General features: G+C 39.7%; 3 protein-coding genes across 4 annotated transcripts in view; 2 read left to right on the forward strand and 1 right to left on the reverse strand.

The window, feature by feature from the left end:
- Positions 1–661: 661 nt before the first annotated feature.
- Positions 662–3,717, reverse strand: LOC113105534 (inorganic pyrophosphatase-like). 2 transcript variants are annotated; one of them, XM_026266765.1, is made up of 12 exons: positions 3,506–3,717; positions 3,257–3,321; positions 3,123–3,161; positions 2,992–3,045; positions 2,653–2,772; positions 2,457–2,543; positions 2,120–2,246; positions 1,922–2,049; positions 1,751–1,839; positions 1,580–1,649; positions 861–900; positions 662–776 (listed from the first exon to the last, which is right to left on the reverse strand). In XM_026266765.1, exons 1-12 carry the CDS (start codon positions 3,651–3,653, stop codon positions 748–750), a joined length of 996 nt encoding a protein of 331 aa, XP_026122550.1. In that variant the 5' UTR covers positions 3,654–3,717; the 3' UTR covers positions 662–747. The 2 variants fall into 2 exon arrangements, with proteins under 2 accessions (XP_026122550.1, XP_026122467.1); XM_026266682.1 differs by having other exon boundaries at positions 3,123–3,164.
- Positions 3,718–8,786: 5,069 nt separating this feature from the next.
- Positions 8,787–16,999, forward strand: LOC113108604 (rho guanine nucleotide exchange factor 38-like). Its single transcript, XM_026271808.1, has 14 exons — positions 8,787–9,193; positions 11,598–11,782; positions 11,924–12,041; positions 12,415–12,562; positions 12,646–12,663; positions 12,916–13,115; positions 13,211–13,344; positions 13,413–13,517; positions 13,763–13,885; positions 14,111–14,422; positions 14,683–14,814; positions 14,888–15,089; positions 15,174–15,373; positions 16,596–16,999. Exons 1-14 carry the CDS (start codon positions 8,971–8,973, stop codon positions 16,776–16,778), a joined length of 2,283 nt encoding a protein of 760 aa, XP_026127593.1. The 5' UTR covers positions 8,787–8,970; the 3' UTR covers positions 16,779–16,999.
- A 598-nt stretch (positions 17,000–17,597) lies between these two features.
- Positions 17,598–26,079, forward strand: part of LOC113108613 (general vesicular transport factor p115-like) — a 12,423-nt gene continuing 3,941 nt past the window's right edge. The window contains exons 1-18 of the mRNA XM_026271821.1: positions 17,598–17,678; positions 18,842–18,928; positions 19,087–19,151; positions 19,238–19,314; positions 19,544–19,555; positions 20,255–20,355; positions 20,435–20,537; positions 20,609–20,664; positions 20,757–20,877; positions 20,956–21,134; positions 21,236–21,376; positions 22,245–22,333; positions 22,416–22,570; positions 22,667–22,872; positions 23,487–23,507; positions 24,503–24,613; positions 25,313–25,431; positions 25,725–25,906. Of these exons, the coding sequence (XP_026127606.1) occupies positions 17,613–17,678; positions 18,842–18,928; positions 19,087–19,151; positions 19,238–19,314; positions 19,544–19,555; positions 20,255–20,355; positions 20,435–20,537; positions 20,609–20,664; positions 20,757–20,877; positions 20,956–21,134; positions 21,236–21,376; positions 22,245–22,333; positions 22,416–22,570; positions 22,667–22,872; positions 23,487–23,507; positions 24,503–24,613; positions 25,313–25,431; positions 25,725–25,906 (1,891 nt within the window). The 5' untranslated portion in view covers positions 17,598–17,612. The remainder of the gene's footprint in view (positions 17,679–18,841; positions 18,929–19,086; positions 19,152–19,237; positions 19,315–19,543; positions 19,556–20,254; positions 20,356–20,434; positions 20,538–20,608; positions 20,665–20,756; positions 20,878–20,955; positions 21,135–21,235; positions 21,377–22,244; positions 22,334–22,415; positions 22,571–22,666; positions 22,873–23,486; positions 23,508–24,502; positions 24,614–25,312; positions 25,432–25,724; positions 25,907–26,079) is intronic.

Consider the following 26,079-nt stretch of genomic DNA (forward strand, 5'->3'; position numbering starts at 1 on the left):
ATTTATATTTCATTAATTTAAACCACTAAAAGAAGCTAAATCAAAAGGGTGCAAATAATTTTTATAATAATTGGCTATAAAAAGTGAAATTTTAAAAGACCATTCTTTGATGCTTTTTTATTAAAGATATAATTTTTGTTTTGCAAATATATTTTGATGGAAAACTGAAAATATTAATCAAGTTTATTTCCTGTCTTCTACTCCTTGATTTTTTATTCTACACATTTCAGGGAAAAAGAAGTACAGCGTTTCCTAATTTAGGTAATTGTGATTTTAGCAACTGTCACTAAGGGTTTTCTTAACAAAAAATGAATGCTTACAAAAAATAAAAGGCTGCCCTTAATAATACACATTTGTTCCTAAGTGACTTGTCAATCTAGGTGCATAAATAGAAATAAACACATGCATCTAAAAGGCACTGTAAAAGATACAGATCTCAAGTTATAGAGGTTAACTATTCAAAGCATGAAAGGTATCTAGCTTTGGCACTGAAATACATGCATTCTGAAATATGTTCATAACAGTAATTAAGTTCAGAAAACACATACACCAATGTCACTTGCTCATTTCAGCCCATATATAAGAAATGAATGACGAGTGTGTGTGTGTGTGTGTGTGTGTGTGTGTGTGTGTACACTAATAAACAAAGCAATGTTTTAAAAATAAAGCAGCAACGAAACAAATCTCTGTACCAGGACATACTGAACACCTTCTTTTGAGATCAAACTGCAAAGAGTGAACGCTCTTTTACTTTGTGATGAAGTGCCATTTTTCCACTGCAAAGAATAAACCAGAAATTAACTAAGTATTTCCAGAAATTTGAAAGTATTACAAAAAAATAATAATAATACAAATTTTACCTTCAGAAGACACTGGGAGGGGTTCCCCGTATTCTGGAGCCTACAACAGCAAAAGAGTGTTTGTCTGTGATGGTGAAAATCATCCAGGATGAAAGGATGGGTCCTGTGATTTCCACAATACAGAATCACAGAATCCAGTCATATGGATACAGACATGTGTCTGATGATATATGAATCACCCGCTGAAGCACGCGTGATGTTTCAGCGTCTGCCGTCGCACTAACTGAGCACATAAATACATGAACAACATCTCCAGAACTGCTCTGAGAGTCTCTTCATGACCGTTTCGTCTGAGAAAAACTGCTGTCATACACACACACACACACACACACACACACACACACTAAACTCTTCATGGAAACCCGTCAAAATAAAAGTTCAGCTTAATTTGAACAAATTGTGATAGTGTATTACTAATATTACTTCTACTAAAATAATTAATACATTTTGCTTCCATGTTTTCATTTTAACAGTAAACCTCTCGTGCAGCCAATAAAAACAAATGATTTCTTTAATTTCCTTTGATTAAAACATAATTAAATGTTTTTTGCCTTCATTTGATTACAATATTTTTTTTATGAATATAATTAAATATAGATACTTTTTGATTGGTTGTTAAAATTGAATTAAACCATTAAAATAGTATCCAAATAATAATAATAATAATTTGAAAATAAAAAATAGAATTTAGGAAAACTTCCACTGACAAAAGCACTCACAGCTTGCAGTACAGCGTGGGCCTCTGCATCGCTGCATCTGAATGGACTGTCACACAAAGACGAGTTCTGACTGAAAGATCACAGAAAATAACATCACAGCAACTGTCATCACAGAAAATGTCTAATATGAAAAACTGAACATCTGAAATAAAAATCTAATCTTATACTCACCAAATAATTTCTTCACCTTTCATCTTTTTTCTCAACACTAATGCTTTCCAGAAGCTGTGTGTTGCTTTTATGACTTCTACAGCAAAGTCCTGACATGATATTAACAAAATTAAGATTAAATGATCGATCATTAAATGGATTCACACGGCTCTTTCATAAAACAAACATCACCTTATCCTTAAACTGTCCACCGAAGGCCAACCGGTTCTCAGGCTTCCCATCCGGCACTTTATATGTTTTAAACCAATCCACGGTAGCCTCAAGATGACCAGGCTTCATCTTTCTCACATCCTCAATACCTGTTAATGAGCCACTAATTGAGTCAGAAATGCAGATCATAAAATAACAACATAAAAACCAACGACTCACTGTTGAGGCTCGAAGCATCGGGGTCCTCGATGTTGATGGCTATTACCTTCCAGTCCGTCTCTCCTTCATCGATCAAAGCCAGAATTCCCAGAACTTTAACCTGAATCACCTGCCCTGTTGCACACACCTGTGACAGAGAGATAGAGTCAGACCCATAACCCATTAGTGTTAGAGAAGAAAGAAGAACGTATCATGCAAAATAATAAAACAATGCAATAATGGGTTAAATATACATGAGTTCAACGCAACAAATGTTTTATCAAAACTGTTATAACAGGAGGATTCACTGAAAAAAAAAGACACACACAGAAATGTTGATTTTAAGATATTGACTCACCTTGGAGCCGATCTCACACACGTCTATGGGGTCATTATCTCCACAACATTTGGTTTCCTGGTCAGTGTGGCTGGGATCTTCCCATGTCTTTATACATGGGCAAAAATAACTAACTATTATATTGGCAGAATGATTAATAATAAAATATTAAATCTGTATCCCGCACAAATAAAGTGCTCAGACGGCAGAACATCACCTGTGGAAGTGCACCATAGTTCCAAATGTATCCTTTGTGTGGAAAAATGTTAGCAACATATCTCAGCTTGCCGTTCTTCACATCTTGCTTGATTGGGTTTAAAGGCTCCTTTGTTGCTATCTGTGGATGAAGGAACTTCATGTAGTGTGGTTTTTAAAATAGCGGTGTTTAAAATAACCTTCTAGTGCATCCTACATAAAGCACAACATCAGCACATTAGACATTTAAAAGAAAAAGAAAAAGAAAATTTTTGTTTCCCATTGAATGTCCAAATCGAGCGACTGGTCATCTTAGTCATGCTATAACTCTGTTAAAATAAGAATATAGGCTACTTCTTGCCTCCATCTTTGCATTTGACCAACGAGGCACTTCTACGACCATATTAAACAGAATCTGTTGAAGGCAAAACATCATTATTAGCATCTATATGGCCATAAAATCCCAGAATGTGTAAACTGATGAAGGGTTACCTCATTCGTTTTGATTTTCTTTGGTGGAACATCAGATTCCTGCTATGAGACAGACTGTCGATTACATGACTGCATTAATTCAGCAATCATTTATTTTATTATAACCTTATCTTGAAGTACATTATTATACAGACCTGCTGGTCAGCAGCATACAGAGGAATGTCATGGAAAGGAGAGATACACTTTCCATCTGAAGATTCTGTGAAGCAAATGTTACAATTTGTATCATCTTTCCGAACTCGATTCATCTCAAAGTATCACTTTAGTAACATTCTCTCTCTGAGGAGTTCTCTCAAGAGAGCATGTGTGCTGCTAGATCATCATGAAGTGTGAAGTGTTTGAGATAGTGTCGTTATATCTGAGAGGTGAGGAGGTGAACGTACTGAAGTAAATCCTGTAGTCAGGAGAGTTTGCTCGTCCTCTCGGCTCTGTTTGGTAATGCACCATTTTTCTCAAATGAGGTGAAAATACAGACGTGGTTTTCCGAGAGAACTGCGAGCAGAGAAAGGCAGCACGAATAGCCGAACACATCGTTCACCGCGAATTTAAGAGTTGAGTTCCTGCCTGTGTGTGAGCCTCACTAAAGGTCTTTCAGTTATTCCATACTGCCACCTACAGACAGTCAGAGGAACGCCTGAGTGGGCAACTTCTTCTTCTTCTTATTCCTCAACTTTAATATATGGGTGCATTACCGCCACCGCTTGGACTGAAGTAAGGGTCAGTATATAAATATAGTATGTTACTCCATGAAATAACCTCAATCATACAAATATAAACAAATTTTTTTTTTTGGGGGGGGGGGGGGGGGGGGGGTTGGGGTTATGGTTGCTATATGGCCACAATGGAAAATTATCAAAAAAGTAGTTTTTCTAAAGAATTATGATTTTCTTTTCTATTTAAATGCACATTTAGAAATTGAAAGATATATATTTTTTCTCAGAACCCAAAATAAGTAGATCTCTATCATTTAACCTTCAGTGAAGGCTAACTCCTCCTCACTCTCATCTCATGATGAGCTACTGTAACCTATTGGTTACATTTCCTGAAAATAATAAATCATTTTGTAATTTATACATATATACAACTTGAGTACAATAAACACTTCAAATAATTAAATAACTACTATCTATAAAAAAAATCCCAGTGGGGAAACACGTTACTGCTATACTACTGTACACAGCATTGCCATGGATATACATTGATCAAAAAACCTATATTCTTGTATTTAATTGACTTTTCTTTTACGAATGTAATAATATAATCAAATACCTTACTAACAGACCTGATCAAGGTGTTTTCTGATTCTGATTTTGGGTGTTCAGTAGGGGGCGCTCTTCGTCTCTGGCTATTGCTAATATAGGTAACTCTACTCTTTCCATACATTGATAGTGAACGCTGTGGTACAAACCAATCACCATACTCCACTATACTAGTGTAGTATACTTCACTATACTACACTATACTTCACAATACTACACCGTACTACACTATACTACACTCTATTACACTGTACTACACTATATTACACTATACTATACTGTACTACACTATACTACTATATATTACGCTATACTACACTATACTACACTGTACTACACTATACTACAGTATATTACACTATATAACACTATACTACTCTATATTTCACAATACTACACTGTACTACACTATACTACACTATTAAACTGTACTACACTATATTACACTGTACTACACTATATTACACTATATTACACTGTACTACACTATACTACACTGTACTACACTATACTACATTATATTATATTATATTATATTACACTATACTACACTATACTACACTAAACTTTACTACACTATATTACATTATACTACACTATATTACACTATACTTCACTATACTTCAGTATACTACACTATTTTACACTATACTACACTGTACTTCACTATACAACACTCTATTACACTCTATTACACTGTACTACACTTTATTACACTACACTACACGATATTACACTGTACTACACGATACTACAGCCATAGCCAGCCATATCACCCTGGAGCCCAAGACCGGTTGCTCACTGAAGCTAAGCAGAGCTGAGCCTTGTCAGTACCTGGATGGGAGACCTCCTGAGAAAACTAGGTTGCTGCTGGAAGAGGTGCTAGTGAGGCCAGCAGGGGGTGCTCACCCTGTGGTCTGTGTGGGTCCTAGCACCCCAGTGTAGTGAAGTGGACACTATACTGTAAACAAGCACCGTCCTTTGGATGAGACGTTAAACCGAGGTCCTGATTCTCTGTGGTCATTAAAAATCCCAGGATGTCTTTCGAAAAGAGTAAAAGTGTGACCTCGGCATCCTGGCTCAATTCGCCCATTGGCCTCGGACCATCATGGCCTCTTAACAATCCCCATATCTGCTGATTGGCTTCATCATTCTGTCTCCTCTCCACCAGTAAGCTGGTGTGTGATGGGCGTTCTGGCACACTATGGCTGCCGTCGCATCATCCAGGTGGATGCTGCACACTAGTGGTGGATGAGGAGATACCCCCTGACTATGTAAGCGCTTTGAGTGTCTAGAAAAGTACTATATAAATGTAAGGAATTATTATTTATTAATATTACTACACTATATTACACTATACTACACTATATTACACTATACTACACTATACTACCCTATACTACACTGTAATACACTATATTACACTGTAATAGACTATACTACACTGTACTACACTATATACTACACTGTACTACACTATATTACACTATACTACACTGTAATACACTATATTACACTATATTACACTATACACTATACTACACTATACTTCACTATACTTCAAGTAGAGATCCAATAGCTTTGTGTGAGGAAAGGACTGAAATGTAACTTATTATTCACCGATAATCTTTTCTTCAGCTGCTTCTCTAAAATTCAATTTGTCCATCAACTTTAGGACTTTTAGAGAATTACTTTATCTCTAGATAATAATATCACAGCCTGCTTCTCATATTAACACAGAGTTGCAGGTGCTTTTGAACACAACCTGAAATGCTGAAGAAACCAATAAACTGGCAGCTTAAAAAGTATCTGGAAACATTCACACTGTATCACACAGTAAGTGCACTCAAGTAAGGCAGTGAGATACAGTGAAATACAGTACTTGTGACTGTACAAAGATTCAAGGCAACCAAAACCAATCAATACTGAGCAAATACAGTATCTCAGTTCAAGTGATCATTAGCTGCAGTGCTGCAGTCAAGCAGAAAGATAACCAAACCCACAGCATGTTTCTCTGTCTATCCTTATATTGATACTGCGGTGTGTTCATTTGAGTAAACTGCTTATTATTTAACTAAAATGAAATAGATTAAAACGGACAAAAATATAAAATCCCACTAGCATAAATCCATCATTTCAATGCATGATCTACACAGGCACACTTTCCAGGACTAGAATATGCCTGTCATGTAAACCAGAAATCATTCTTCTCAAAATTCATAACAGATGCATTACCAAGTACTCATTGGACCTGTATGTAGTTATACAGGTTTTTTCTTTATATCATCTTCAAGTTCAATTGTGGTATCACAAATATTCCAAAGTCCCTTGATTTCTGTTATCTGTTCTAGTAAAGCTGGGACTAATAAAGAATGAAAGAAGGTCATTATGATGAAATGCATTGACAAGCTCTACAGCTAATTTCTTCAAAATGTTTAATCTGTGATCCTCTCCTCCTCAGTGATTGGATTCTGCTTTCTACTGCATCTTCTAAAGCTGAACATTTACAGACATTTATATGGTGAGTGAGGCATGATAACAGGAAAGATAGAAAAACCATAAAAGTATGCCGTGTCATAAAAGTAGAAGGAAGCCAGGAGCACTGTATACGCACCATGCATAAAATATTCACTTATACATAAAAGTTTTCCCAGTCACTTTGGTATATTTCTCAGATCAGAATTGAAGTTCTCAAAACTACCAGTTCAATCTTCACATCGTTGTGTCACTTGTGCATATCAAAAAAGAAAGAATTGCAAATTTCTTTACATCCATGCAAATGATTATGTACAATTGTCTGCTGTTTACTACTTTATCAGTTGCTTATGGCATGTTGATCAGAATGTATTATAATATTTCTCTGTTGAATAGTCCAACACCCCCCGCAACATTTGGAGAAAGGGAAGAGGAGTGAGGCTGAAGACATAAGCATGTTCCTGATCAGATAGGAGCCGCACTTGTAGACCACGTTCTCAATCATGGGCTTACAATGGCCGAGGCATGTAATTCATAAAACTCATTTTGTGTCTTCTGGATATAGCTTAATGGAACTGGAAGCAAGGGAACCACTGCACAGCTTCATCTACATGGATGAGGCTGGCTTCAACCTAACGAAACGCAGAAGGCATGTTCCAAATATCATCGGCCACAGAGATGTGCCATTTCATCAATTTCCTTTGAAAGAAAGATAACGCTGGGTTAAATTGCTTTTTAAACTCATAAAAAATAAACAAATAAAAATAGTATAAAATTATTTTCAGTACCTGCAAAAAAGAGACATAGATAAAACTGTGACAACTTGTCTACTCATTTTATTTATTTTCTACAAGTGGTAAGCCAGTTAAATGTACAAAATGATCTCAAATGTAAAAACAGTGTCATTAAAAAATTAAACCATAATTTATAGTTTTATTATAAACCATTAAGATACCATTTTTTGCACATATTCTCTGAGACTGCAAATCTTTCTTTAACTGTTGGAGACTAAGACTACGGTGGACTGTCACTTAGAGAATGTTTTCATGGTTTTTCTGCCTGATGTTTATATGAAAGTTCACATGATTATGATCATTAGATTTTCTTGCTTACAGCTGGCCTCCAGTGCAAATATAGTTATCTCCCAATGCCTAAAAAGAAAAAGTAAACAATTTCCTAATTATGTACATGGAAAAACCACTAGTGCTAGCCTCCTTTCTGCCCTCCTTTGCTCATACCTTCCTGAAAAGGAATATTCCTAGAAAGCCTTGATTTAAATTGATCTTGTGTCAGCTTCTGGTCTCCCATCATTCAACATGTATGCAATAACACAGTGCTCTTCAAAATCCCTTCTTCTTTTCAGTTATTAGATCTACTACTTTATCAGACTCCATCGACTCTTTATCTACTTTAGAGACACATTAGAGTTCTGATAGCATCGTCTGGTTGAAATCTAAGAAAGCATCTGATCGACTAAAACAACATCCACAGAAATCATATTTGAGCGCTCACAGTCATGTGGCATTTCACGAGGTTTACACATTTGCTCTAACTCTTGATACATACACACCAGCGATGTCGTAATGCTTTGTAAATGTTGACACGAATGGAAAAAAATACAGGCCTGTTTGATATGTCGACCTTTGTCATGCCCTTCAAAGTTAAGTCATCAGACCCTCCTTCTTGTTTAATATTAACTCTGTCTGCAACCATCCGAATCTATATCTCCAACCGGGATTATTTAGCCTCCAACCGGGATTATTTAGCCTCCCACATACAGTTAACTTTAAAAACTGTATTTAGAGTTTAGATAGATAGATAGATAGATAGATAGATAGATAGATAGATAGATAGATAGATAGATAGGTAGATAGATAGATAGGTCATCTCTAGCTCTGTATTTGTGTGTGTGGTGAAGAGCGAGTGAAGGAGGCGTGGCTTCAGCTCACCTGAGGCAGGTATGACAGAAGCGGAGGGGGAGGGTTCACCTGCATGGAGAGAATAGCACCTGTTCCGCTTCCCAGACTCTCCCCTTCTCCGTCTCTCTCTCTCTCTCTCTCTCTTTAACCTCTGTACCAGAGAGAAACCAACGAGAGGGAGCAGAAAGGCCGAACATGGAGCCCCAGGCCAGCGGGAATGACAGGGAGAACGAAAAGGTGGAGAGAAAAGACAAGGATAAAGGCATTAAAAGGAGAAACAGACTATTTATAAGATACCTGGAGAGGAGGAAGACAGACACTATTGTGGATGATGACGCTTCCAAAGGTGACATCAGCATCTCAACCTTGGTGAGAAGGTGCCATTCTGACAAGACAGAGTATAGTGCTAAACTTAAAGGTAAGCTTTATTGCTTTTTTTGCTCTCTTTTAGTGGTTAAACAAAACAGTCTTATATAAAGACAACTGTCGTGCTAAAAGCAGCTCGTTTTATTCAGTCACCTATATTTTCTGTGATGCCAGTTATTGTCCCTTCTCAAGTTCCATGAGATCTTTGTAAGGAGTGAAGTAAGAACGAGGCCATGCATGTGTGCCGATGCTTCGCACCTGCTGTGTTGTTTTGTTCTATTCCCTCTGGACTGATGTCACATATGCAAACTGAAGCTGGCTCACAATGCTGCGTGGTTGTGGAAGAGTCGTAAACAAGCTCGGACACAGAGCCTGTGCTGTTTACTGGATCAGGAAGTTGCTAGTTATCGGCGCCAATCTTGAGTTAGTCTATTCACTCGTTTTGCATTATTTGACTCGATGAATATCAAACTAATGAATGTTCATTTCTTCACTCACTCACTCACTTTCTTGTGTACATCATGTCACAGATATGTCAGTGCCATCACATTCTTAACTTGACAATGACATCACTGTAGAAAAACTGGTTTGGCAGCCTCCGGTGAGCAGGGAATGAAGCCGTTCAGGACGGCCGAGTCGTGACTTTGAGGACATACTATGAGGACAGTCTTGTCCTACGAGCTTCTTAGTTTACAGGCAATAGATCTTATATAAACACAAAGAGCTGGCATTCGTTCAAATCACAGGAAGGGGAATTCTGAGACTCCACAAATGGATTTCTAAAAAGCAAACAAACCATTTCACAAATAGAATTCCTCTGAACAAACAGCACTGAAACGCTGACAACGGGAGGAATATGTCAGCAGTTTTAGTTTCTTTTTGTACGTGTAAAACTATTAGCAATCAGAATCCTTTCAGATGAAATACTCTTAGTTCTTCATACACACGCAGAAGCACAGTCCATTTTGTAATTCCATTAATTAAACTGAGACTACTAACCATGTTTAGATCCACTGACAGCCGGCTTTATGTCATATGGCACATTACAGGTCAAATACAATGACATCATTGAGGAAAAGTTGATGCTTGAACAGGAAGTGCTCATAAAACTGAATGTTTAGTGAATATTGTGCAAGCAAGTTAGTTTGGCTGCATTAATGTGCTTGAAATCTGATAGTTTCATGTCTGAAAACCTGCCAAAGCAAACACTTGATCACATGAGACACAAGCTCTTGATGGGCAGGTTCCACTTGTGTGTGTGTGTGTGTGTGTGTTTGTAAGAGGTATGTTTGCTTTGTGTTTTTGAGTCAAACCAAGCAGAGAAAGTATGATGGCTTTCAAATGATTGAACATCTTTAAAATCAAATTTACGGATACAACACATATGCAGCAGAGCTACAGGAAATCAGCACATCTCCAAGCTTGAGTTCAGTCAGGTCATGTTTTCCTGCAGAAATGCGATCTGTTTCCATGAACTGGCCTTCAGTGAAAGTCTTGTGAAAGGCTCTGTGTGTTCCTTTCTGCTCAGACAGTTCAAACCCAGCTTCACTAGAGCATCATTTATTACTGATAAAACATAAATCGTGTGTTGTTAGGAGACTGGAGGTTGGTGTCACTCTTTCTGAAGCATGAACATTGTGATTTGTTTCCTGGGTTGCTGAAGTTTAATCTTGACGTGTGAAATGTAGGATTACTATGTAATCATTTCCTTATTTACATCTGAAAATATTACAATTTGGTTTAATGATTAGTCTGTTTAAATCGTCTTCTTTGAGATGTGCAGGTAAAGGTATTATTGGGCGTAGACATCACAGACAGTAATATGACCTCTAGCTCCGCCTCTCTGTGAAGAGGAAGTGATCAGGAAACAAAGTATCACCTCACTTCCCAAAGAACACACCAGCTTTGTTTAACTGTGCTATTACCGGCAGCAAGACATGCTTTTTTAGTTTGATTTAGATAGAAATGCAGTTTTTACTCTTGTGTTTTGATGATTCCTAATGAAAACACTCTTTATTGTAATTTTGTGCATCTGTAATATTGGTCGGAAACACTCTAGGTCAGTTTCTCAGGTCAGTCCAAGAGCAATGTGAATTTAATTAATTTTTTTCAGAGATATCTTTCAGCCAAAGAGGGTTTGCATTTAACAGCAACAAACATGATAAGTTTGACATGAAACACGAAAAATTGAAATTTTGACAGAGAAAGACTAAAAATGCCACAGTAAAATCCTGTTAATTGGTTAACTGTGCCACATCATATATATATAAATATATATATAGCTGTAAAAATATATGCAATCTTCCATAATACCTGAAACACTGTCACCATGAATTTCTGGCAACCATAGTTGCTGTTTTTTTTTCTTGAGACAGGATTTTCTTTACCAGGATTGAGTGGTGTATGTAAATCTTAACTAAACTGCACAATGCATCTTTTTTTCCTCCTTACATCAGAGAAAATGTCTCCCCATGATCTCTCCGCGCCCACATCCCCAGCCGTGGATCCTGAAGAGATCCGCCACAGGAGGATGACCAAGAGGTCAAAGGTCATTGAGGAGCTGGTTCGGACAGAGGGAGATTTTCAGAAGGACCTGGAGCTGTGCATAAGTGAGGTTCTGCTTCCTCTAAGAGCAGCTCAGGCATGTTCTCAACCACACTCCCTTCTCTACAAGTCCATCAGTAGTGCTGCCACTTATTTGATTTAATGACAGGCTTCCCACATTATGATGTTTCTGTGGGAGGGTTTAGTTTGGAGCATTGATTTGATTGGGGTTCTTCAGGTGGTGGATGTGGATCGACTGTTCACCAACATGGAGTCTGTGTGTGACGTGTCTGCTGAGCTGCTCCAGAGGCTGAAACACGCCGTCGCTGACCCTGACCCCGAAACACAGCTCATCGGTGACTGACCAGCACCCAACCAACACATACACCTCATTAATGTCAAGCAACAACCAGTATCAGAGATTAGGATGATTTAATTCATGTTTATTATTTAACTAAATAATAATTAAATCAATAAACCCAATAAAAATTATGTTGTTATATAGTTTTTAAAATAAAAAAAATATATTAAATTTCATTACTATCAAACTATTTAGAATTTAGAACTTAGTTAAATGACTAAAAATTATTAATTATTTTGTTCTAATTTTAATTTAAATTAAAACATTTTTTTGAATTATTTACAATTTTATTTAAATAAAAATCTGACCTCTTTAAACTTCATAAATTCCAGTCTGAGTTTTATTTTTATTATTATTATTTTGTTTAGGAGAAGTGTTCATCCAAACCAAAGCCGTGATGGAGGACGTGTACAGAGTTTACTGCTATCATCACGACGAGGCTAACGCTTTACTCAAGTCTTATGAAGCACAGGAGGACATCCAGCAGCATTTCAGAAGATGTATATCAGCGCTCAAGTAACTGCTTTTATCTCTTATTATAATGTAATGTGCAGGTCTTTGGAGTTCACATTAATGATCTGCTGTCTCCTCTCTCACAGGAAGATATATGACCAAGAGTGAGTATACTTTACTAATTTAAACATTGTCATAAATGCATTCAGATCCTTCGTGACTTTATAGACATGTCATATGTTAGTTCTCAATGCAGCCTGTAGCGTATTCAAGCTATGCATTTTATAGATGTGTAAACAAACCTGTGATTTTGTTGTTTTCTGGCGTCTCATGATACAAACACATCATAAAAGCAATTTATACAGTTCACCAGGTCTGGCTTTGAACGTTTTCTTCACTCAATGTTATTTTTTCAGAGGGAAGCCTAATTTGCTTGACATGGGCTCTCTGCTCATTAAACCTGTGCAACGCGTCATGAAATACCCGCTGCTATTGGCCGAGCTGTGGAACGCCACGCCCACAGATCACCCTGACAACAGACCCTTACAGGAAGCTCTGACCACTGTCAAGATCATTAACATCAACATTAACGAGTTTAAGAGGAGGAAAGACATAGGTGAGACACTGTTTCCACTACTGCTGCTGTATTGGGTTTAAAAGGTTTCGCTTTGGGGATATATCTGCAAATATATGACACTTGTGTTGTTTCAGTGCTGAAGTATAAGAGGAGTGATGATGAAACCTCTCTGATGGGAAAACTCAACAAGTTCAACATTCATTCTATCCGGAAGAAATCCGACCGTCTGACGAGCCACTTCAAGATCCTCACAGGCGTCGAGCCACAGGTAGTGTCCGGAAACAAGGCATGTTTGACGGCAGTGTGATCACATTGTGATGGATTCTCTTCTGACAGGTGAGAGATGAAGAGTTTGACAAGGAGGAAAAACTCTTCCGTAGCCTTGAGAAAGCTGTGAGGCAGCTGGTGAAAAACATCGGCTGTTACCTGCTCTACACTCAGGTATGGACGGGACGGCTTGTTAAGCATGCACAATAATGCAATCATATATAAGCTTAGACAAACTGAACAATTAAACTTGATTTTAGCTATTGGGGGTTTATTAAGTGTTTTGGGAGAGAGAGAAAAAAGCCTCATACTGTGAATCTGGAAGCATTTAAACTTGAAATAATGCGTCCTCTTGGGTCTTAAGCTACTAGAATATTTAAAACCTGAATTATATAATTATATTTCTCTTTAAATTATAGGACATGATCTCCATTGCTGTTCAAAATGCACAGGACCTGGAAGCTATAATGAAGGATCCAGACAAAATAGACACAAATGGCTTTCAGCACAAGAGGAATGGCAGTGACCCCTACAAACAGTTCGTAAGTGTTTTTACTCTCACTTCTTATCATTTCTTAAACCTCTCATACTCTTTAATATCACATGTAAGCCAAAAGAAGCCATGTGCATTGTTGAAATAACTGCAACATATGAGCTTTGAGTCCCTCTGAAGCTACTATTTAATGGTATTCCCTTATTTCCCGTTCTGTGGTGCAAGGCGTAAGTCTGTATTGAGTTCTCAGGTGTGTACGGTGTGTGTTCCTCAGAAAGATCACATGGAGCAGCTGGTTCTGGCTCCTCTCTCGAGTCTGCTGGGAATGTTTGCATCGCCGCAGAAGCTGATCCAGAAGCGCTACGATAAACTGCTGGACTACTGCAGCCAGCTGGATTCCCGATCCTCCAAAGAGGAGCAGGGCCTGGCCAAGAAAGATTACCTGGCCCTCAACGGTCAGCTGCTGGAGGAGCTGCAGCGCTTCAACCGTGCCGTCAGGACCATCCTCAACAACTGCTCGATTTGTGTGGTCAGACTGATCCGGAGGCTGATGGAAGCAGCTCAACCCTCAGTCCAGCAGATTCCGGTGAGCTAAAGGAGGTTGTGCTAAAGAAAAATAAACTATTTTCACTCAGAAACCCAGGTTTAAGTATCTTTCTCAAGGGCAAAATGGTGCATTTTAACTTCTTGAGTTACTGCTGTGCTGGATCCAAAACCACCGGTCTTTAATATTCTAAGCAGACGAACTATTACATCAGCTTTGTATGTTACACAGTTTCCAGATCACTTGAGAATAGACTCAGAAATCAGTCTTGGGAGATGCTAACCCTTATCTCGCTCGTCTAGGTTCCCATGTCGAACGTTAGTGAAGTCCAAAATTCCATCATGGAGGAGCTGAGCAACCTTGGATTCTACAAAGAAAATTCCCAAAAGCTGATGGAGCGCAAAGTGAGCTTTGAGAAGCGGGACAGGAAGACGGTAGGATCAGGACAGGTACATCTTTGTGTCTAATGTCTGGTGAAGGTCCCGGCTGACGGAGGACTGTGTTCAGGTGCCAGAGATCCCCAGACAGACGGAGGAGCAGCGAGCCTGGCTCCTGGAGGAGCATGCGCTGGATCGGCTCTATCAGCTGAAGCGTAACTGTAATGCGTGTCAGGAGAACGACGTGAGTCTGCTGGAGGGCGAGCTGGTGGCCCTGCTGGAGGACAGAGACCCCATGGGAAGCAGCAGTCGATGGCTCGTTCACACCGGGAGTACGTCTGAGATCACAGTCACTCTGATGCTCTCTCAAAGCAGGATTCTTTGATAATCAGATTCCTGTGTCTGTGTGTGTTCAGGTGCGCAGGGCTATGTGTACTCCTCGTTCCTGAAAGCGTATAACCCTCAGCGGGAGGTGACTGAGAGACCGGACGACTTCGACAATCTGAGTCTGTTTGTGTCCAGCGGCAGGAGCAGCAGTATGAGGAGCTTCAGTAGTCCCTACAGCACCACAGACACTTCAGCACAGGACGAGACGGAGCCCTGCCAAGAGCAGCATGTGAGACAAAACCACTCAATCAGTCTCATGCAAGCAAGAGTGCTCCCCTTTCAAATATTAGCACTAGTGAAACAGTGTTGGAATAGCTGATCAGAACACAAAGAGGAACGGAGAAACATCCCAGTGCTGTTGTACTGAATATCAGCACGTTTGCAATGCCCCTCGGCCAAACTAGCTAAAGTAGACCAGAAATAAATACATTCACAGAAACAACACTTTTGAAAGAGCTTCAAAATTTTATTGTGAGAATAGTTTAGAATATATTGCTTAAAGAGGTAGTACACCCCAGAAAATTATGTATATTGCCTCGAGTTGAACCAAACAGAGTTTCTTTATTCTGTTGAACCCACAAGAATAGATCTATTTGTAGAACACTGGTAACTAAACACTGGTAGGTCCTCAAAGCCATCCACAGTATGGGGAAAAAATATGAATTATAAAACTAAGCCAATGGGGAATTTTTGTGTTCGACAGAAGAAGGTTTGGAATTTTCATTTTTGTGTGAACTATGCCTTTAATAATATCTCGAGAACCTTGGCTACATCATTAGAAGAAATAATATATATATGTATATATATACTTTCAGAGGCAGGAAATAAGCTATTTTGGAGAACAAAACATAAGAGTCTTTTTTTTTTATTGAGGTTTATATATCTTCTGATAGCTGATCGGACAATATTAGAGTGAGATACAACTGTTTGAAAATCTGGAATCTGAGGGAGCAAAGAAAAAAAATCTAAATATTGAGAAAATCTTCTTTAAAGTTGTCCAACAAGTTTTGATATATTTACAGTAGGAAACTTACTAAATATGTTCATGGAATATGATCTTTACTTAATATCCTAATGATTTTTGTCATAAAAGAAAAATACAACAATTTTGACCCATACAATGTTTTTTTGGCTATTGCTACAAATATCCCCCAGAGACTCAAGTCACATAAAGGTACACTAATAGCTCAGAAAGATAAAGAGTCGATTTTGTTTTCATGTTTAAAAAGTCATATTATGAATGGTTTGACAGCAGCATCTACTGGGAAAGAATGGAAAGGCTCTTAAGAAGAGAAACCGAATCATGCTGCTGTGTGACAATAAAGTGCATTTTGTAGTTTAAAACTAACATGACATCTGATCTTTGAAGTTATATTGTCATGCTTCAAGGCTGTATTATTATCAAGCTGAATCATATAAAAGAGACTGATTGTCCTGGTCTTTTTCCCCAGTTCTATGCAGTGTATGCGTTCCAGGCGCGCTGTGAGCAGGAGCTGACGCTTCAGGAGCACCAGCACGTGCAGATCCTTCAGTTCTCTGACCTCAGCGGAAACAAAGACTGGTGGCTCGCCCAATCCAACGGACAGAAGGGATACGTCCCAGCCAATTACCTGGGAAAGATGTCATATGCCTAAAACATGTGATTTATTGCTTTAACCACTATCAATATTTGTATTTAAATGAAGAAAACTATGAATATAGTTAATGAAGGCCAACCCTGCACAAATATGTTTGCACGTGTGAAGCTACCAACAGTGTTTGTTTGAATTAAACACAAATTATTATGAAGAAAAAAAAATGTATTTGAAGGAACTGTATATAGTAATATATAGAAGAGTACATGATGAATAAAACATTTTCCACGTCTGTTGTTTGTGAGCTGTTGATCATTAATCTCCTATATAACAAGAAATCATTCATTCTACATATAAGGTTTCGTCCAGACGCCTGGACAGAAAAACACAGAAATATTGTAAAAACACCATTACAATTTAAAAATAAAAATGTTCTACTTTAATACACACACACTGCACTATATATACAGAATAGCTGCCTTCACCATGGCTTTTAAAAACTTTTCTAATACTTTATTATGTTTGTAGCAACAATGAATCACAAAATTATTGTATGTAATTTGACTTCTTTGTCTTTCATTATTACTGTTATAAATAATAATAACGGTATAGTAATATATAGCATGTTTTTCACCGGGTTTGGTGTAACTGTCTCTTTAATGGAACGTCATCGACGTTGTGCTCAGCCACGTATCGCCACGTCCGTGTGCGTGCGCGTGCGCGTCCGAGTCAGTTCCGGGCTGCGCGCTGTCGCGTTGAGAGATCAACATCAGGCAGCTCCTGTTTTAATGACATTCACTCTCTGCCCGTCCTGAAAAATCCCTTCAGTTTACCAGAAGTCTACTCTGTGAATATAGACATTTAAAGCATCATCTGAAGCGGACACTTAGGAGGATGAACTACATCTGGGAGGTAGTGGGCAGACAGCCGACGGGCCAGCAGCCGAGCAGCGCCGACACAGTGAGTTATTACCTCAGAAAAACAGTTATTACCTCAGACACACCGACACGACACAGCTGCTCGGACACTCGCTCGACAAACAGCACAGCATCGTCTATATATAGATATATATATATATATATATATATATATATATATATAACTAGGCTGTTGACAAAAGAGAAATGTGTGTGTATGTTTATGTGTGTGTGTAACTGATATATATATATAGAGAGAGAGAGTGAGAGAGAGAGAGTTATGTATAGATACACACACGCACAGCTGTTCACAATTTTGGGATCAGTAAGATATGACATTAGAGCATCTACAGATGGGAAATAAGATTTAATGTGCATTGGGAGAGCATTCCATTATCGAGGAGCAGTCACTGCGAAAGACCCATCACCCTTTGATTTTAATCTCATTTTGGGAATATGAAGAATCATCTGATTCGAAGATCTCAAGTTTCTTGAACTTTGATTAGGTATCAATAGGACAACAATATACATTGGAGAAATGCTTTAAAAGCCATCAGCAAAACCTTGAATTCAGTTCTTAATTCTACAGGCAACCAGTGTAAAGAAACCATTACTGGAGTAATTCTCTCTGTCTTCTTTGTATGAGTCAAAAGTCTGGCAACAGCATTTAGTTGTTAAAAATACTTGTTAAAAATGTCTTTTATTGTTGATAAAAGACAGCCTTGACACCACACTAATAATCTGTTTATCTCAAACTAAGGCTGAATCCATCATAACACCCAAATTCCTGACATGATCTGAAACGCTTATCTTAATAGTGGCCAAACTACTTATAATTTCCCTTGAAGCAGAAGGATTGGGATACATTTTAGAGTGTCATCTGCATATAAATTATATTATATTTATGAAAAATTGAGCCCAAAGGCCTCCTATATAATGAAAATAAAATAGGTGCAAGTATAGACCCCTGTGGCACACCACTATGTAATTTGTAGAACATAGATCTCCAAGACAAACCAAGAAAGATTCGTCTTTTAGATAGGATTTAAACCATTCTAGAGCATTACCCTTAACACCAACATCTTCCAAACACTGCAATAAAATACCAGCTCAGATAGAGTTGATGAAAAGCTAAACCCTGATGGAAACTCAAGGACGTCTTGTTTGCAGTGTCTGGGCCTTAACTTGCTATCTGTTTGTATTCAGGTTCAGAAACTGTGTGACCGTGTGGCTTCATCAACCCTGCTGGAGGACCGGAGAGATGCGGTGCGTGCCCTCAAGTCTCTGTCCAAGGTGAGCAGCACAGTGCAGATATTAAAAGACTGGAGAAATAAGATCATCACAGTGTCACTGTAGTTTATGTGCTTCCTGAACCTGCAGCGTGTGTTTCACAGACATGTGTGATTATGTATAAATATATAAACGTGTATCAAGTAGATGTTTAATTGCAGAAATACCGAATGGAGGTCGGCACGATGGCTATGGACCATTTGGTTCGAATCCTGCAGAGTGACCGGTATGTTCCAAACTTCAATTCACTGTAAAAAATAAAAAAAGTTAATTATGGGTTAATCACCACACATTATGACTTATTTGAAACAGGACAGACACTGAGATCCTGGGTTACGCTTTGGACACTTTGTACAATATAGTTTGCAGTGACGAAGAGGAGGAACCAGGTATGTTTGTATGATTTATTCTGTCTGGTTCAGATGGTGGGGTTTTAACTGATTTGTTCAATGTCCGTAGGCTAATTCACATCGTACGCTTTTATATTCCAGACGAATAGCTTTGTTTTAGTTGTTCTTGCAGTCCGTAAACCTGGTTTCAGTCTGATACTAGTCTTCCTCTTGCAGTTTCTGTTTGATCTGATCCTCCTCCTTTTTCTTTCCATGTTAAATCCAGCAGATGATTCTGAAGGTAAAGCACTTTTGTGTGCATGATGCTGTCTAACCCAAACCCATCTGTGCTTCCAAATCCCCGCAGAAAACCTACGCTATGCGTGTAATTCCCAGCGAGTTTCCCAATCCCATAAAACAGCAGCATTTCGGAAGTCTGGATCTTACAGTGTCATCAAAACAAAAGATTGAGCTGCTGCAACGATTACATAAGAATCAAATTAATTACACCGTGCACTAATAAACAGCAATAATTTAAGTATTAATTGTATTTGGTGCAACTTTCCCTCTGAATATAAGGAACCATATATTTAGTCTTTTTAATAAAGACCCCATAAAATCAGGAAAAGAAAACTGCACGTCTTGTCCTAATATTAATAACATTTAGTGTGATGTTCGCTGTGTGGGAGAGGTTGAGCTTTAACTGCTGTGTGGTTTAGTGGTTTTATTTGCTAGTTTCCTAACCTGTGGGTTAATGTGCTTTTTTTTCCATCGCTCGTTGCATTAACGCGCTTCTTTTCCATCTGGAGTCTTGATAAGATATGCACTAAATTTAGTTCATTTTCTGGCTCTTTGCAGTTTTTGTGTGGCCAGTTAAAGCACACGGTGTTGATGTCTTTCCCCTCTCGTCTCTGCCTCCCTGCTGTTTTCATGTTAAAGTAATGTAGAAGAGTAACACCATAGCAAGGTTTCTCAGCATCATCTGGTTTTCTCTTGTCAGAGGAGAGCCAGCAGAAGCAGGAGGATGATTTAGGAGCTCAGTTCAGTGAGAAGTTCATCGGGGAACCAGATAATATCACGCTTCTCCTCACACTGCTGGAGGTGAGTCTGTCTCTGGTACTGTTCTCCTGTAGTTTCTGTCCACATCTACTTAAGATATTCCCGATGTCTCCTGCTCTAGGAGTTTGACTTCCATGTGCGCTGGCCGGGTGTGAAGCTGCTGACCGCGCTCCTGAAGAGCCAGTGTGCTCCGGTCCAGAGCATCGTCCTGGTCAGCCCCATGGGTGAGTGCAGAAATCTTAGACATTATGGTTTATAGATCACTTAAGGTGTGTTTAATGTTGCTGTGTTTTAGGAGTGTCCAGGTTAATGGATCTTCTTGCTGACTCCAGAGAAGTCATCCGTAATGATGTAAGTGTTCCTGCTCTACTTTAACATGAGTGTTCACACAGGCGCACCCTTCTGAAATCAAACCACTGTAATTTGTTGTTTCCTCGATCAAGGGTCTCCTGCTGCTGCAGCAGCTCACCAAAGGCAACACTGCGATTCAGAAGATCGTGGCTTTTGAAAACGCCTTTGAGAGGCTTCTTGAGATCATCAAAGAGGAGGGGTCGAGCGATGGAGGTATGCGGTTAACCAACACGCGTTTCATTATTATAAACCGTACAGGACGCTCGTGAACAGTGCATCTTGACCTCACAGGCATCGTGGTGGAGGACTGTCTCTTATTGCTGCTCAACCTCCTGAAGAACAATAGCTCCAACCAGAATTTCTTTAAAGAAGGCTCCTATATCCAGAAGATGAAGCCGTGGTTCGAGGTGGGAGACGACAACTCCGGCTGGTCAGCACAGAAGGTCACCAACCTCCATCTGATGCTGCAGGTCTGAGCTGATTTACCTGTGTTGGCTTCTATATTCTGTGGTGTTAAACACATTTAGCTGAATAGCTGCGTGCGGATGAGTATCTGAGCTCTTCTCTGCAGCTGGTGCGAGTGATGGTTTCTCCAGTGAACGCTCCGGGGGCCACGGCCAGCTGTCAGAAGGCCATGTTCCAGTGTGGGCTCCTCCAGCAGCTGTGCACCATCCTCATGGCCACAGGTGTTCCTGCAGACATCCTCACAGAGGTCAGATGTGCACTCTCTTCTGAACAACAGACACACGTTTACATATAGCTTGCAGAATCTGCAAAATGTCAATTATCATGAGTCCCTTGTTTGTCCTGAACAGTTAAACTGTTAAATATTTCAAAGTTCTTTGGTTTTCCAGCATCTTTGTGTATTTGAACCCTTTCTAACAAAGACTGTATGATTTTGAGATCCATGTCTTCACACTTAGGGACTCGAACAGAACTTTACAAATGCTCGTGCGTTAAGAGCCGGGGGCGTGAAAACTTTTGACCAAAATGGAGATGTGTACATTTTTTGTTATTTTGCCTAAATATCAGATTTTTTTTCATTTAGTACTGCCCTTCAGAAGATACTTGCTTTTCCCAGAAGACAAAATAAGTTAAATTTACTCTGATCTTCAAATTCAATAGGTTTTCAAAACATGGATGTCCAAATCATACAGTCATTGTTTTGAGAAGGGTTCAAATACACAAAAGATTAAGAGTGAAAAACAAATAAAGAGTTAGTGAGAGCTGAAAGATGTTTCTGAAGAACAGAAGGAAGTTTAACTGTTCAGGATGAACAAGGGACTCGTGAACAACTATCACTAAACACAAACACACAGCTGTGGATCATTCAGTCAAGGGGATGAAAACTTTTGAACTATTATTTCACTTGTGGCCTAAACGTCTTTTATGTGAAATATCTTATTCAGTTTGGTTCTAAAAAATAAATAACATGCATTTTGTATGATCCCACACATTTTGGATTTTATTATAAATAATAAACATAATACATACATTCTTCCTACCGCTCTGTGATCATTTCAGTATTAAATACTGCACCAGTGATGAAGAAGTGTTTCCTCTGTGTCCTTCTTGTGTAGACCATCAACACGGTGTCAGAAGTCATCCGTGGCTCTGAAGTGAATCAGGACTACTTTGCATCTGTTAACGCACCATCCAATCCACCAAGGTCTGCTCTCTCTTCAGCAAAGGTGTTTGAAACAGTAACCAAAAAAAGTTGGTAATATGAACATATTGGGTGTTTCCTCCAGGCCGGCGATTGTAGTTCTTCTCATGTCGATGGTGAACGAGAGACAGCCGTTCGTTCTGCGCTGTGCTGTACTTTACTGCTTCCAGTGCTTCCTGTACAAGAACCATAAAGGACAGGGCGAGATCGTAGCCACACTGCTGCCCTCCACTATAGATGGTAAGGGGAAGGTGACTTTATTTAGTAAACTTGTGTTTTGGATGGTTTGCGTCTGAGCGCATGCTGTGAGCCGTGTTGTGTCTGTCGGTCCCTCAGCTAGCTCGATCTCCGCGGGGCAGCTGTTGTGTGGAGGGCTGTTCTCAGCGGACTCTCTGTCAAACTGGTGTGCAGCTGTGGCTCTGGCTCACGCTCTGCAGGATAACCTCACGCAGAAAGAGCAGCTGCTGCGTGTACAGCTGGCCACCAGTCTGGGCAAGCCTCCCGTCTCCCTCCTCCAGCAGTGCACCAACATCCTCTCCCAGGTACCTCTCAAACACACAAGCTAGTGCTGCATGTCTGTGTGTGTGTGTGTGTGTGAGGATGCGTTTAGACTCATGGACTTTAGGCAAGGCTAACTGTTTGCTTCAGTAATTCTGTCGGATCTGCTCTTTTTGGACAATCATTGTTGAAAAGCCCAGACGATTGGTTACTTTGGAATCGTGTATTTTCAGAATTCAGCAAAATGTAACAAAAAAGGTTGAGTAGTTTGTATCATACTGAATACACAGCGAAACATTTCGATACACTGTATCATCTTAATGAACCTGAGATGCTGAATATGAAATGTACAGAATATAAATCATAAATCTGATATCGTTAACAGAGCTCATGAGTACAAGCTCGTCTGTTATAACTCATGGATATCCGTTTGACAGAAAAACGGCCAAAGACAGAAAAGCACTTTCCAGAAAGCACTAGAATATTACGGAAACTTCCAGAATGTCCCCTTCCCCACAAAAGCAGTGTATATATATATATATATTTTCTATATCAGTGTATATATGAGTGTGTGTGGTGGTTGGGATCGTGATCGAGCAGGCGTGGGCTGGTGTGAGGTCACTGGATGTCCGAGTGAAATGTGCTGTGGTTTTTGCAGGGCGATAAGCTCGAGCGGCGGGTGAGTATCTGAGCGTGGACTGTCTGGTGTGATGGTGTGGTTTGGTTCATCAGGTGTTGTGTGTTTCCTCTGTGTGCTGTGCTCTCTTCCTGACCCCGCAGCGCTGGCTTTGACCGCATGCTCTGGTCTTTCGGGCTTGTTCTGGAAGAGACACATGTTTCCGACTCTTCTCCGGTGGCTAATGAGCTCATGACAGGAAAACCTCACTCAGAACTAATATTTCCCATTGCTTTTTCTGCTGCCCAGTGCTTTCCTGTTTTGCTCTTTGCAAACAGTTTTTCTGAACGTGTTGATAATCTTGTGACAGTTTTTAGTGTTTAACTCTCTGTTACTGCAGTTTAACCCTGAGAAAAGTTGCTTATCATTTAAAACTCCCAGCATGCCTTTTTGTTAACCTCTAAAACCCGACAGACACTGCTTCTTTGACAAACTGTAGAGAAGTTGAAGGATAAAACCTTCTGCATAGTGTTTGAACAGAAATGTTCACGCTGCCTTTCTAACACCAGATTCACTACGTTTGGGGTCAGTAAGAATTTAGTTTTTTTGAAGATGATCCTGATGCCATTTTATCATCAAAAGCCAGTCAACTTAACTTGGCCTTTAACCTTCTGCTTTGACTTTTGAGAGGATGTGTCTGTTACTAAACAGAGTTTCTACTTCTCATGAATGAAAGGTTCTCTTATGAAACGCTATTTTGCGAGAGCTACTGTCTAATTGCAAGCAAAACAGGTCAAAGACGAGGCTTGGCACAGCTCTGACTCTGCAGGCTGGATGTTTATTGTTCTTCTAAAGAAATGAGCAAATATGATTAGGAAGAGCTTGGGAATGCTGTCTGAAATGACTTAGATTATGTTTTGCAGTGTCGTGTGAGTCTGGCAGTAGTTTCTTCATCAGCTGATTTGCTCCTTTCTTAGATGTTAAAGATGTCTCCCAGTATAGACGTGTGTGTGATTGAGACTGTGTGTGTGTGTGTGTGTGTGTGTGTGTGCGCGCAGGGCAGTCGTGTGCAGACGAAGGTCGGTCTCCTCATGTTGCTCTGCACCTGGATCACTAACTGTCCAATCGCTGTCATGCACTTCCTGCACAATCAAGACAACGTTCCCTTCGTATCCTTCTGTTCTCACACACACACTCACACACTCACACACTCTGTCTCTCTCTCTCTCTCTCTCTCACACACACACACACACACACACACACACACACACACACACACACACACACACTCTCTCTCTCTCTCTGTCTCTCACACACACACACACTCTCTCTCTCTCACACACACACGCACACACACACACACTCTCTCTCTCTCTCTCTCTCTCTCTCTCTCACACACACACACACACACACACACACACTCTCTCTCTCTCTCTGTCTCTCACACACACACACTCTCTCTCTCTCACACACACACGCACACACACACACACTCTCTCTCTCTCTCTCTCTCTCTCTCTCTCTCACACACACACACACACACACACACACACACACACTCTCTCTCTCTCTCTGTCTCTCACACACACACACTCTCTCTCTCTCACACACACACGCACACACACACACTCTCTCTCTCTCTCTCTCTCACACACACACACACACACACACACACACACACACACTCTCTCTCTCTCTCTCTCTCTCTCTCTCTCTCTCTCTCTCTCTCGCACACACACACACACTCTCTCTCTCTCTCTCTCTCTCTCTCTCGCACACACACACTCACTCACTCACTCTCTCTCTCTCTCTCTCTCTCACACACACACACTCTGGAGTGCGTCATGTTTCTTGAGTGCCGTGTTCAGCTGACGGCTCAGATCTCAGAGAACCAGGGTGAGGACGAGCGTCTGGTTCAGGGTCTGTGTGCTCTGCTGCTGGGCATCTGTATCTACTATAATGACAACAGCTTGGAGAACTACACCAAGTAGGTTTCTGCTATTTTGATATTGCAAATCAGAATATTAAAATAATTTCTGAAGGATCTGAATTACGTATGCAGTTTTTTTTTTTTTAAGACCTCTTGGAAATAAATACAATTGTAATATAGTTATGCTATTTCACGATTTTAACTGTATTTGTGATCAAATAAATGCAGCCTTGGTGAGCAGAAGAGACTTATTTCAAAAACAATCATATACCGTCCCCAAACTTCTGGATGGTATTGTTCTGACATGACCTCCTTCGCTTCACTTACTGTTGTTCTGTTCCTCTCCTCAGAGAGAAGCTGAAGCAGCTGATCGAGAAGCGCATAGGAAAGGAAAACTTTGTGGAGAAGCTGGGCTTTATAACGAAACACGAGCTGTACTCGCGTGCTGCTCAGAAACCTCAGCCCATCTTCTCGGCTCCAGAACACATGCTGTTCGATCACGAGTTCACCAAACTCATCAAAGAGCTGGAAGGTGTGTGTGGGCTCCAGAACACACACCGTCCGTCTGTGATCCAATCACAGGAGTCTAAACGGGATGCACATCCACTGCTGAAACTCTCAAAAAAGACTTCAAAAAATATTCATTTTTCATTAATACACTACCAGTTAAAAGTTCTTGAACAGTAAGATTTTTTATGTTTTTAA

Source organism: Carassius auratus, chromosome 1 (assembly GCF_003368295.1).
Source record: "Carassius auratus strain Wakin chromosome 1, ASM336829v1, whole genome shotgun sequence".
Taxonomy (NCBI): Eukaryota; Metazoa; Chordata; class Actinopteri; order Cypriniformes; family Cyprinidae; genus Carassius; species Carassius auratus.

What these genes read in the sequence shown, in the direction of transcription:
- LOC113108604 (XM_026271808.1), top strand. Translation starts at nt 8,971, where the DNA reads ATGGAGCCCCAGGCCAGCGGGAATGACAGGGAGAACGAAAAGGTGGAG. An exon ending in GTTACCTGCTCTACACTCAG is followed by an intron (nt 13,518 to 13,762) that starts GTATGGACGGGA and finishes TTTAAATTATAG; the next exon opens with GACATGATCTCCATTGCTGT. An exon ending in ATGGCTCGTTCACACCGGGA is followed by an intron (nt 15,090 to 15,173) that starts GTACGTCTGAGA and finishes GTGTGTGTTCAG; the next exon opens with GTGCGCAGGGCTATGTGTAC.
- LOC113105534 (XM_026266682.1), bottom strand. Translation starts at nt 3,653, where the DNA reads ATGTGTTCGGCTATTCGTGCTGCCTTTCTCTGCTCGCAGTTCTCTCGG. An exon ending in ACTATGGTGCACTTCCACAG is followed by an intron (nt 2,544 to 2,652) that starts GTGATGTTCTGC and finishes CCATGTATAAAG; the next exon opens with ACATGGGAAGATCCCAGCCA. An exon ending in AAAGGTGAAGAAATTATTTG is followed by an intron (nt 1,650 to 1,750) that starts GTGAGTATAAGA and finishes GTGATCTTTCAG; the next exon opens with TCAGAACTCGTCTTTGTGTG.